This window comes from Sciurus vulgaris (assembly GCF_902686455.1).
Source record: "Sciurus vulgaris genome assembly, chromosome: 4".
Classification (NCBI taxonomy): Eukaryota; Metazoa; Chordata; class Mammalia; order Rodentia; family Sciuridae; genus Sciurus; species Sciurus vulgaris.
In genome coordinates, this window is record NC_136464.1 from 64560822 (window position 1) to 64574724 (window position 13903).

Below are 13903 nucleotides of genomic sequence, written 5' to 3' on the forward strand. Positions count from 1 at the left end.
GAATAATAGCTGTATATGCAGAGTAAATTTATCACCGAGCTATAGGTTACATAGCCCTTTCCTAAATAATCATTTCTCCATTTTACTGGTAGAGAACATGGATAAAAGAAAAAAAAATCAACTACCTTGATTTCACGAAAAGGAATCTAGTATCTAAATCTCCCTATAATTTAATATTATAATTGCTCTAAGCCTTCTGTTTAGGATCATGCATGCATGCCATCCCTGGAATTCATTTTTCAAAGATACAGATAAACAGAATCAAGATACTAGAATTTGTTTTCTAATGCCCAGAAATAATCAGGAATGGCACCTGATTTCTCAAAAAGAAACAAGCAAAAACCATAACTTGGTGAACCCATAATAACCTTAACACAAATAGTGATGATAGACTAAGGTCATCTCCCCAAAACCCTATTAGCCCCTGATCAAATGGAGACCCTAAATTTTTGTGATCCCATGGTATTTCAAAGACCAATGGCTGATTCTAACAGTGATATACTTCTCCCTGTTCTCTATACTAATCACTCTCTGGATTTTGCAATGACTAGGATGGATAGCAGATAGAGGCTGGGCTATATACTGTAAAATCTGCTCATAGTTTTGCTAAGAATTGATAAGTTTAAAAAAATAGTGTAGAAAAATTACTACTAGTTGTGGAGGAAGACAGGAATAAAGTGCCAAATGGCTTTTAATGAGGACATCTCAGGATGAACATTTGTAGAAAGAGTTTTCAGATATAGGCAAAGGAGCAAAAACAGTCAAGCTAAGTTTTCCAGAGAGTTTCTAGGTGTCTGAGGCCACAGTGATTATAATGAACAGAGCATTTGAAGACTATTTTGCTGTCAATGGACGAACATGCTGGGCTCCCCCAAAATAGTTGAATTAGACAAAGCATACCAACACATTAGTCAGAAATATAGCTTTATTATCATATTTCATAATCTAAAAACTTCTTTTTAAATTCTGGGAACAGAATATTCCAACTTCTGTACAACTGACTGGCCCTGCAGAATACTGGAAAACGGTGTCTAAGCAACCTGAACTTTGTAGATAAGAATCTGTGATTTAGTTTGGGAAGAAAGAAAAAAAGAAAGAATAGTTCAAATCAATTTTTCTCCCCTATAAAACAAATAATAAAATTCAATTTATTCTTCAGTTTAACTTTGAACACGTTTTCCCAGAAACTTTGGTGATTTCTTCAAAAAAGCAACTGCTTCAACTCTAAGGTTAATTGCCCAGGGAGACAAGAAAATTATTTTAAAATAGGACATAAATGGGACACAGCTCAGGCCATGGCATATAAATGGAGTAACCCTCTGAATAAGCCAGCTCCCATATTTCAATAGTTAATTTATGTCTCAAAGGAAGTATAACATACATAATACCTTTCCTTGTATGGGGTCAAAATTTATTTGAACTTAAAAAAAAAATTGTAGCTGGGCAAGGTGGCACACACCTGTAATCCAGCAGCTCAGGAGGCTGAGGCAGGAGGATCGGGAGTTCAAAGCCAGCCTTAGCAACTTATCGAGGCCCTGAGCAACTTAGCGAGAGAGAACCTGTCTCAAAATAAAAAATAAAAAGGGGCTGGGGATGTGGCTCAGTGGTTAGGTGCCCCTGAGTTCAATCCCAGGTATCACATTTTTTTTAATATGATTCATCTCATGTAATGTATATAGATTATGACATTATGGTGCTTTCTGAAGATCACTGGATACCACTGTCAAAGAGAGCTGCCATGCCCTCTAGGCATGTTAAAGGAATGTCAAAATTATGAGCCACTTTAAACAAAACAGAAAAAAAAATCTGGCTATAGCGTTTTTTTAAAAAAGTTGTTGGCTTTGCACACACATTACAGACAAAGAGCATGCAATACAACTAACAAGTCATTTTTTAGTATGGAAAAGCTAAAGTGCAACCATGGTATAAGCATCATATTAATAACTTTGGAGGAGATTAAGTACCCAAATAAATAATAACACTACAATTTTTACAATGTTAGCCTAAACAGTGATATTCACAGCAATATTTTTCCCACTTTATAGCTGCCTACATACCATACAAATGGTCCACCCCCATAAGCCAAAAGTCAAAGTGAACACCCCAAAAATCAACATTGCCACTATGATAGGTTCAAAATATTTAAATAAGATGTTACACTTGTCAATTTACTGGCATTTTAAGTAACTGCTTTATAACCTATTTTTAATATACTGCTAATCTGATGCTTATTGCAATAACAATTATAATTCTACTAGTGTTATTTAGGTTACAGTTTTAATTTTTAAAAGAACTCAATTTACATTAGCAAACCTATATAGTTTTAAAACCACCCACCACAAACACACACTTTCTCCATGAGGATTTTAAAATAAATTATTAATATACCTGACATATACCTTGTATGTGCATTATATATATGTATATGTGTGTATTATCTGTGGACAACATTGCTCTTGTTTCCAGAAGGCTATCAGCACTTGAAAACTCTTCATGAGACCTGACGGCATTGAAAAATTTATGAGAAACATTATGGAAATTCATTCTAGAAGAAAATTTTAACTCGGGAGATTCTCAAAAGAGTTCTTTGTGGAAACAAAAGCTATTTGAGGAAGATGGTGTCAGATTCTGAATCCTACATGCATTGTTTAGTTCAGAAATTATGTTAGAATACACTGTACAGTGAACACCCCAGATACTTGATTGAAAGGTAAGGAAGTATATTTTAGTCATAAAAGGGCTAACACAAGCAGCAGGAGGTGAGAAGAGCTGCTGTTTGGAAAAGTTAAGCCAGCAAAGACAAAGTCATGCCCACGGTTAATAGAGAGCAAGCTGCCAATACTACCAGGGGAGGAGGTCTTAGTGAGGGCTGCAGTGCTTCCATGGTGGTCCCGAAGCACTAAAAGTGCCATCCACTGTCATGCCACGTGCTCAGATGCTGCACCAAGGATGGGAGCTGATCAAAAGGGTTTTACTGTCCTCCCAACCACACAAAAGTAGCTATTAAGACAGAGGTTGGCAGCATGGCTTGAGGGTGCAGAACTCAGCCAAAGAAGACTGCACAGGTGTGCCAATATCTGAATAAACATGCATCTATGGACACAAAAAACCTGACTCAAACTAACAAACTGAAAAGCAATCTGTCAAAGAAAACTGAAATCTGACTGAACAAGTCCCTTACGCAACCTAAAGATTGAAATCTTGATTAACCAGAAGAAAACTCGGGGGAAACAGGAATCCTTATTTTGTAGGCTTTCAAATTAACTCAGGGGAAGGTTAAATGCAAACAAAAATATCTTTATTTCACTGCTATTAACAGAACTTTTCCCTTCCTTGCCTTACAGTTTAGAAAGCTGTGGGCACAGATGCAATTTCTTCCAGTGTCTGACATCTTGTGAGGCCCTGGGCCTGAGTATTAATGACTTAGACATAAGGGGCCCAGGTGTCAGCACTACCAGAGATGGGGCCAATTATTTCAGCAGCTGGAGCTTTGTTTTACTAAAAACTTTGGATAAGACTGCTTCATTTTTTTTTTCTTCTTCTTGTTCTGTAATTTGTTTCTTACTTTTAAAAGGAGGTTATAGTAAAATTCTGATTCACTGAGATTCCCCTTTGTTAAATTCTGGTTAATTGAGGTGCTTATGTGCATCATGAGCTTTGCTTTTCCAATATGTCTTACTCTGGGATGTGCCCAAAAGGACAATAACATTGGTCCCTGGAACAACATTCCCCAAAGGCAAGAGATGATGGTCCTGAGCCACCCACCCTTTTAGATGATGTTCACAATTGCTGTTGGTTTTTTTTTAGCCATTTTGGGCCTGATGTTGCCTTTCCGGCTAAGGCCCAGAAGCTCCCCTTTCTTGGGCAGTCTGCAGAGTTCTCTTGAGGACTCAGCCTGTTCGTGAATGGACTTGGCAGGCTGCACGCTGGCTCTGTCATCCCTGGCTTTCTTCAGGTAGTTCCTTCCCTTCGGATGGAAATGGGTCTTGAGATCGGGGTGGCCACACACAGAATGTGGGTGCCCTCGGCTTCTACAGAAGGTTAGGTGGGAGAGGAAGGGAGATGAACAGATAAGAAGATCTCTTTAACCCTTAAAATAATTATAACTACTCATGGCATGATCACTTCTGCAGGCACAGTGGTGATAATGCTCCCACTGAGACACATCATTTATACTGGTCTTTCTCTTCCAAAAAGTTCCTGTAATCCCCAGGAAATGATCAAATGATACTAAATACCCAGGGAGATATTATTAGTTCTATGACCAGTGACAAAACTGAGGTACATAAAACTGAAATGACTATCTACTTGGTCTACAGATAAGATTGGGCCAGAGCCCCTATCTCTTGACTCTTATACTGAGTGACTCAGAAAAATCCATTGGGTAGACATTATAATAGATATTATAAAGGATATGATTCACATAATAATGTAGTATGCATACTGCATTAATAGTACTATAGAACCAAGTGTAGGTGCACAACGTAATCCCTTGATAGGAGGCTGAGGCAGGAGGATCACAAGTTAGAGGCCAGCTTTAGCAACTTAGCAAGACCCTGTCTCAAAATTAAATTAAATTAAATTACATTAAATTAAATTAAATTAAATTAAATTAAAAGGGCTGAGGATGTAGCTCAGTGGTAAAGCACTCACAGGTCCAATCCCCAGTACCAAAAGATTAAAATAAACAATAATATAGAGCTATTATGACCACACTATTTCTCAAAAGAGAAAGTTATATTAGATAATACTATAAAATCCTACTCTAACATTCTCATATTCCCATACACTGATAGATTTTTACCCTATTTAGCAGTCGCATCAACATTGTATGGTCAGGTACATGAGCAGATAAATATCCATCTAAGTGTCTCAAATCCATTTGTATTAGAGATATCACATAAAATGCAACAGGGAAACATTCAAACATTATCAAATGGCCCAAGTAAAAGAAGATATACATACAGGCATTTGGATTTCCTATTTGAGGAGATATCTGTAAGCTGAAAGAAAACAAGTAAGAAAACATATTACTTAATTTGAAGGCTGGATTTGGTTTTAAAACTCTTTCCTGCATTTTTAAGAAAGTGAATTCACATTAAGGAAGTTACTATTCCTGGCAGTGTTACCCATGGCACCGCCCATCACATCAGTGAATGGGAGGTTTGGCCCTCATCACTCAGGGAGCCTCAGGGACCTGTGCTGGCCTTTCCAAGAAGCCCACATCAGCAGATGTCAAATATTTTAGAAAGTCAAAAGCATTCCAACAGATTATGGTTTGAAGAAACATGTCTTTAAAAACTGGAATGATATGCTATCGTTTCTTGAGTATCAGACTAAATTTACAGTTAACAAAGTTGTGGCTGGTCACAAAGTATCGACTAAGAGGAAACTGGCATAAAATGTTTACTGCCTAAAATACATCATTTCTACAATGAGAACATATGAATACCAACCCCTCAAATATCCCCGAGGCCATCTATCATGCAGCTTATTTATCATGCATCTTAATAACCCGTGCAATAAAATATCTGCATGTACTTTTGTGGCTCAGAATGACTTCATTTGCAGAATAAATTGATAATTATCATTTTGTGATCCAGATGTCACCATTCAGTTTATAGGCAAACCTACCGTATTCCCAGTCTTCAGTCCCTGATCTCCCTCATATAGCTTTCACTAGACAAAGTGATGCCACATCATCAGGCAAACAAATAGAAAAGAATAAAGAAAATGTGGAGAAGGGGTCACTTCGGTGTTTGGTATAGTGTGACCAAGACATACTTGGTGTCTGTGGGGGACTGGTTCCAGGACCCATGATGATACTGAAATCTATGATGCTCAAGTCCCCTGTATAAAATAGCCTTGTATTTGCATATAACCTATGTGCATCCTCCCGTATACTTTTAGTCATCTTTAGATTACTTATAGTACCCAACAAAATGTAAACGCTATCAAAATAGGTGTTACAGTATATTATTTAGGGCATAATGGCAAGGAAAAAAAAGTCTGTACATGTTCAGTAACAATGTAATTTTTCTTCCAAAGTTTCAATCCTTGGTTGAATTCATGGATGTGGGCACCTGTAGGTATGGAGGACCACAGGACTTCTAAAATACAAGCACAGTGTTTCAGGTTGCTGCAGGCTTAGGACAATTAGTCACCCGGTAGTTCTCCAACTTGCCCTCTGTATAGGTAGCAGCATTGTGCACCCCCTTGTTTAGACCAGAACTTTGGATTTATTCTTGATTCTCCTCTTTTCCTCATCTGTTAAATCTAATCCTTCATCAAAGTAACTGGTCTTTTCAATTCTATCCCAGAATATCCTTCTCTCTACTTCTTTCACTCTTTCCCAGCTGCCAGCACTCTTATCTTTTATCATAATAGCCCTCTACCCCATGTCTCATTGTGCATCCCTCCAGTCTATTCTCAACAGAGCGGCTAAAACACAGGTTGCCTCCTGCTGAAAACCTTCCAGTGGTTTCCCTGTGCACTGCAGAACAGATCCAAACTCCTATGTGACCTGCAAGGTCCAATGCCCTGACTTCATCTCCTACCACTTAACCTACCAAGCTTGTTCACTCTGAGGCACCTGCACTGACTGTTCCTTGCCTAAAACATTCTGCTTCCAACTTTCCACAGACCTTCGTCTTTCTTAGTATCCAGGTCACAGTGCAAATGCAAGGTTTTCCTGACTTTTCAATCTAAAGTTCCCCACTGTGAACCCCTCAAATGTATCCCTTCACTCTCTGCCTTCATAGTAATTATCACTGTGTGAAATTACCTTCATTCATTTCCTTGTTTACTGTGTTCCCCCTCCTCACTGAGAGCAGGGGCCTTTCACAGCAGTTTCCGCAGCACCCAGTAAGTGCTACACCCCCAATAAATATGTGTTAAATGAATTACTGCTAGTCCTAATTTAGTAACCTGCAGGAAATAAAAGCAACACTTAAAGCAAGATTATTCAAGTTGTCTCACTGACCTTCCATGTGAGCAGTTCTGGAGAGATTTTGGCAGATGGGATATTAGGTCACTTTGTGTCTAATTCGACAGCATTTTTTTCAGAGCATAAAGATAAAATATCTGAGTAAGCACACTGTATTTTTAGAAATCAGCCAGGTGAAAAAGTACATTAATGCTCAAGGGGATTAAGGGAAAGATACGGATGCCAAAACATTATTTCAGAAAAGGCACTAAATGGGAAAGGGAAGGAAATTTTTTTTCGTAGCACAGAAGAATTTTGATTCTAGAAGTCACCTTAGAAAGAAGTAACTCACTTATAAATCCAGGGATTTCACTGCTCTCTGGAGTGGTAATGACACAAAGGGGAGAGGGGAGAGTGAGGGAACAAAGGTGGATCTGAGAAGGGAGATGAAGAGAGTAGACCCTGTCTTGGCAGTGCACTCTTAGCAGAAAGGGCGAGAGCTGGGCCAGGACGGTGTTCCTGACTGTTTGGAAGGAGGGAGCTCTGGTGTGCCAGCTGGCAGGGGGCAGAGGAACTGTGCAGCTTGTCTGCCGGTCCTCGGGGCCCTGCAGGAAGGAGCTATCCTGGGTGGAGTGAGAGCAAAGGCTCCAGAAGTTTTAGTTTCTGGGTGCTCTACACCTTCAATAAGCTGGGTCGAACAGCTTAACGAATATATGATGTGAAGCTTCTTTCCCTGTGAAAAGCATCTGAGTTATTCTGTGTCTACTGTCACAGATAGCCCAGGAGGCCAGACTCAGCACTGGGTATATCAAAGACGTGGCTCCTGAGGTTAGAGGTGGATGTGTATTATTACAATGAAATAAGCTAAGTGAAAAAGGAGAAATGGCCTCCTGGGTCTGTAGACGATCACAACAAGGCACACCATGGTTCAAACAGGACTTGGAGGACCATACCCAGGAACGGAGAGAAAATACATTTGCCCAGTCCTTTCAGAAATCACACACCTCATTCCTGGTCTTCTCAGGGTGACTGATCCTCCCTCCAACAGTCAGGTGGTTCCCCTTACTGCAGCCTGATCATGTCCCACTCACACACAGCTCTCATTTCTAAATTCCTTATTACAATCACAACTGCACTTCATTTGATTTGGATTAGTTAATTTTTCCTTAGGCAGGGCAAGTCTGCTGAAGGCAGATCCTGTCATGTCCGGGACACCGAAGATAGAATCATAAATATTTCTTAATTTCCCACCATATTTGAATGTATTTATGTGTATCCATGTGTGTTGCGTGTGCACACATGCAATTCTGTATATACATTATCTGACTAAAGAATGGAGATGCCACTAAGCTTGGGATTACAGCACTATGTGATGAGAAGTAACGAATGGCTGTGTCTCTGGAAGGTATTCAATTTTCAAGCTACAGAAATAAACTGAGCAGAGAAAATGAGCAAAGATAGATATTTTAAGAAGACAGAGCCAGGTGCCATGGTGCACACCTATAATTCCAGTGACTCCAGAGGCTGAGGCAGAAGGATTCCAAGTTCAAAGCCAGCTTCAGCAATTTAGCAAGACCCTAAGCAACTTAGTGAGATCCTTTGTATGTGTATGAAAATACCTAAGTGAATCCCACCATTGTGTACACCCACAGGAATGCTGTCCTAATTAGAATAAGATATATTCCATGCTTATATAATTTTATCAAGATAGATTCTACTGTCATGCGTAACTAAGAAGAACCAATAAAAAATTCAAAAATAAAAAGGGTTGTTAAGTGCCCCTGGGCTCAAACCCCAGTATGAAAGAGAAAGAAAGAGAAGGAGGGAGAGAGAGAAAGAGAGAGAGAGAGCACACTAATGGCTTCCTTCTTCCTTGCCTTGCCTTCCACTGGCTTCTCTCTTGGTTCAGTATAGGATTTAACAATCCAAATACTAAAACTGTTAATGTTACATATCAGCTTTAGAATTCCTAACCATCAAAGTCAGGAGATGATCAGACCATTTTGGATGCCAAATGACTTAAGAGAGCATTGAATTAAACTCTTTAATTTTATAGAAGATTCACAAGCCCCAAAAGGAAAATGTCTCTCCCAGTTAGAAGCAGAGTAAGAATGTTTTGAAAGCCAGGTCTTTTTACCTTACATCTGGGTGGGTTCCACAAACTCATACCACAACCCATTTTTTGAGAGAAGGCAAGAGAGGCTTCAGTGCTCCTCTAAAAACAGAAAATCATGACTAGACACTTTACAGTTAATTATGACTGGTCACCATCATGGTCTCCCAAGAAGAGGGGAGGATTAAGTTGGGAGTGATTGTTCCCCCTCAGAAGTACTACATGGAGAAGACAGTAGGTACCCAACCAGAAAATACTAAATGTTTCACAGAGATGAGGCTGCTTGGAACAGTGCTAAAATCTCACAGACCTAACAAATTTACTTACTTCCCATCTACTATGTTCTGGAAAGTTCTGGGCCTTGCCTCACTGTGCTGTGCTGAGTAAGCACTATGTAAGATTTCTTTATTTCTTTCCTTCCTCTCTCCTTTCCTTCCTGTTGTCTGTCTCTCTCCCCTGCCTTTATAACTAGTTTTATTACGTAATCATGTTTGCTTGGAATCTCAACTTCCACAAGCTCAAACCAAACATTTTAGTCAACTGACCTTGCCAATCTTTTGGTTAGCATAACTGTTTCCTATTTTTCATTTCCTTGTAATACAGTATATTTCTTTATGATACAGTGAAAGAATCACTTTTAAAATCTGGAAAGGAGATAACCATAAATGAAGTTCAATAAATCATGAAAATGTTAATATACAAACCACCAACCACCACTTTGGGGTTTCAAAAATCTTTTCTTCACCTTTGTTATTGACACCACACCAAGGAAGCTATACAGTGGGCAACATCACTACCCATCCCCTTCACCTACAGCATGGTTATTAGTGCACCCAGGGTTTTCATCTGGACTCTAGAGGTTTCTTAAGTCCCATAACAGTCTATGTAAAATGGTATGTAGAAATCTATTATAGACTTTCCACCTGTGGCTGTTTCTTGCTGAAATTCTACTTTAGCACTGACTAACACATTGACACTGTTGAACTGTGTTTTCCTTCCAATTAAAGGAGGCAACCAGTGCATGTGGTTGGACCTTGCTTTACCAAGAAGGACCAAAGCTTTCATAAGACTCTCTTGAAGACCTCCAAAACAGAATAATGATAACTTCTGATGTACCTGAAGAGCAAGGGTGGGACAAATGACTTCTTTGGATACTTCAAGCTCCATTATTTTATAAATATTAAACTATTTCTAACAATTCAGCAGGGCAGGGAGGAAGAGGGTGAAGAAGGGCAGGTGTGCATCCCATCTGGGATCTGGTTTCCTTTCACAGCCCAGGTGTGGCCCAGGCCTGCTTTCACATGATGCCAAGAGAGCCCTGCCAGGCACCCAGCTCTCACCATCCATGGGAACCTCACCCTCGGCCACTAGAAAGGTGGGACTCACCACATGCTCACTGACGTCACGGCTTCGGCCTGAGGCCTGCTGGCTTTGGTAGTATTCTAACTGCTTCTCCGCCAGTTCTACCCGTTGCAACAGATTCTCAATAAAGTCCTGGAGCCGAGCTTTCCCCTGAACCTCCTTCTCAGCTGCTGTTTCCAGGAAATGGTTGAAGGTAACTACTTCTCTGCAAGGCAAAAAATTTCAGAGCACAAAATGGAGAAATGAGACAGGAATTCATTCATTCAACACATATTGACGGGTGCCAACCATGTACCAGTTATCATCCTAGGCAGTATGGCATGGTAATGATGAAAGAGATCTTAGCTTGGGAGAACTGAATCATTAAACCATCTCCAAGTGTACTTACAAGGGAAAACCATCAAAAAGTAAATCAAAAGGCCAACTATTTTTTAACCAATTCATTCCAGTTTATAATGTTTATTTATTTTATTACAGAGATATTTCACATTTATTATGAAAAATATGAAAATTGACCTATTAGAGGATCCAACTAGGCAAAGGCTTTTTTCTCTGGTCAAAGATCCATATTCAGCACAATACGTGACACATATTCAATAAATATTTTTAACAATTAATGTTTACATAGAACAAGAAACCAAAAAAATCACTTATAACCCCACTATTATCAAGTCCTACTGTAACTATTGTCAATACCCTATATATTTTTTCTAGTCTTTGTGCTCTCTGCATATTTACTATTCTTGGGCCCTCAGGCTGTACAGTTTAGAATATAAGGAAAAAGCAACACCTGACAACCTAATCTCACAGGATTAATATTGTAAAATCTAGAAAACGAATCTGAATGCAACACTGCCTATGATTATGGCTGTATTTTTAAATCACTCAAGTTTTGCTGCTGGTTTCATATAAAACTTTTAAAAATTAACATTAATGCTCCTAGCTGATCATGGAATGTTATGTCATATTGTAAAAAATAAGAATCTTTTTCTAACCTTCCTCATCCAATTATCTTGTGCCCTGAAGCTGAGAAGTTAATAACCTTTGTATTTTTCAAACAACCTGGCATGAATGCTAACCTAATTTCAGTTTGTGAATGTATCACATCAACTAGAAAAGAAAAGACCATTAATTTAAGCCTGATGGTTACAGCCTGATTTTGTTTTAAAAGAGAAACTGAACACGTAAGACAAAGGCAGAAGTTCATCATGCTGATTGTGTAAAGTATCTTCATTAAATAAAAAAAAGGGTGTAATCATGGAATAGCAGGTATGTACATCTCAGATCCTGTCACATCCTGTTCATCCAGATGAAGGCTATCCAGTCACCAATATACGTCCCTAAGTAATCTTGGGAAAATTCTGAATGGAAAAGAAAGAGGTTTAACCACATTATACTTATAACCTCTTAAATAATTATATTCTAAGCAGCAAAGCATCCATTCAAAGTGTAAGAGACCAATGGGTTTCAATGTAAGAGAACAAAATGCTCACTGATATGTTTTCAGATTCTACATAGCAATTAATCTTTAAGAAACTATCACAATTGTTCCATTTTGACACAGTATCAAGACAGAACATCCACTGTTATCTGAAAAGGCTATTAAAATATGCCTCCATTTTCCTACTATATTATCTGTTTTTTCATCTAATCAAAATTAAGAGTTTGTAACAGACTGAATGTACTACCACTCAAGTCTAGCTGCCTTCTATGAAGCTAGACATTAAACATATTTCAAAACTTCTAAAATAATACCATTATTTTCACTAGATTGTTTTTATAAAAATACCTATTTTTCATAAAAATATGTTATTTATGTTAACGTGTAATGATACATATCAGTGGAAGAAGAAGACATTAAAAGAAGAAAACATGGAAATACGTTAACTACGAAGCTGAGATAAATGTGACTGAGGAAAAGAATAATTTGATGCTATCAGAAAGAGCAGTAAAAGACATGTGTAGTTTCACTTCACCCTTCCAACTCAGAATTCGGGGTGAAGTTAGGCGGCCAGATGAGAAGATAAGGGCAAAGCTAAGTGAAATTCAGTCAGGGTGCTTTGCAGAAATTAACCTTAACTGGTTCTAGACCACTTTTGGCCCCATCTTTGACTTATTTATTTAAAGGGGAAAAGATTAAATATTATTAAACATAAGGTTTCATGGAAAAATACACTTATGTAAAGCAATATTTGACTATAAAGGAAAAACATGCCAGTACAATTTGAGGAACTGACCTTGAAGCTCTTTATTATGCTGAATGAGTTACAGATCTGTAAGTCTGTAATAGTATCTTGGGATTCACAGGCATTCAGGGGGAACTGAGGGGAAAAGCCCTTTCTGTGTAGTCAAAGCTTTAGTTATAAAAAATATTCATTCACTCATGAGTTCATTCGTTTACAGGATGATCATACAATCTAAAACACAGATAATATCATTTAATTTTGCACAGATTGAATCCACTCAATTACTTCTTCTGAGGTAGGCAAAGACACACTACTATGTGAACAACACATCTAGAAGCTGGTGCAGAGACAGAGGAAATGTGCATTAATGTACTGGGATGTTCACTAAAATCTTACACAGGCATTGAACAATTCATTGTTAATAAATATATCTACATCATCCCAATCTTATGAGTTACATTCTACTAACCATAAACCATTTCTTAGGTCTATTTAAACTCCATCCATTCCTGCACCCAGTCAGACTCTTACTTTTGAATATGCTGTTCCCTCTGCCAGGGTCTTTTGCACTGTCCTTCCCTCTATCTCAGGTTTTTCCGCTAGGAACCATACCCAGACAAATGATCAAGCGTAGATAGGATGGTCTGCCATGTCCCCCACAGAACCTCATACTCTATCAAAGTACACACACAGGGGACCAGTTGTGCCATGCACCCCACTTGATCATAAAACCAGTGAGGGCAGGGATCTTATCTCTCCCTCACTAGGGTACCCCAGCATCTAACATGAGACCAGTGCACAATAGGGGCTCAACACTTTTCTGCTGAATGCATAGAATGTGCAACTCTGTCTCAACAAAAAGACCCTTGGATTTCATTTTTCCTTTTTCCAAACAACTACCAGGGCCTAAAACCAATGAGCAACCCACAATTGCCTCCTGGAGGAGTGGGGGTGGTATCTAAACCTGATGCCTCCTTCTATTCTTAACAACACTTTAACATTGGCTTCTCCTCCCAAAGGCAGAGCTCTACCAAGTTATTTAAATTTCATTTTACATTACTGATTTATGAACCTCTTCAGAGGTATATGAAATGATAAAAATACCTCTATCTAAAAATAGTTTAGCTATTGATCACAGAGCACCTCAGACAGACTGTAATGTCAGCCAGGAGGTATATTCAGATTCAAGAGTCAGCCATCTCCAAGCACCAGGAGCCTCTCTGCAAACTCACAGGCCCCACCTGGCTCCTGGGCTCCAAGTCGGGGGACACAGGCCAATCTGCACCGGCCACACCTCTAAAGCCCCATGCCCCACGC

General features: G+C 38.9%; 1 protein-coding gene across 4 annotated transcripts in view; it reads right to left on the reverse strand.

Annotated features, from left to right (window-relative positions):
- Positions 1 to 911: 911 nt before the first annotated feature.
- ZNF365 (zinc finger protein 365) overlaps positions 912 to 13903 on the reverse strand; it is a 61861-nt gene continuing 48869 nt past the window's right edge. For all 4 annotated transcript variants that reach the window (XM_079136401.1, XM_079136400.1, XM_079136399.1 and 1 more), the window contains 3 exons: positions 10425 to 10605; positions 4966 to 5003; positions 912 to 4031 (listed from right to left, as the gene is read on the reverse strand). In XM_079136401.1, the coding sequence (XP_078992527.1) occupies positions 3770 to 4031; positions 4966 to 5003; positions 10425 to 10605 (481 nt within the window). In that variant the 3' untranslated portion in view covers positions 912 to 3769. The remainder of the gene's footprint in view (positions 4032 to 4965; positions 5004 to 10424; positions 10606 to 13903) is intronic.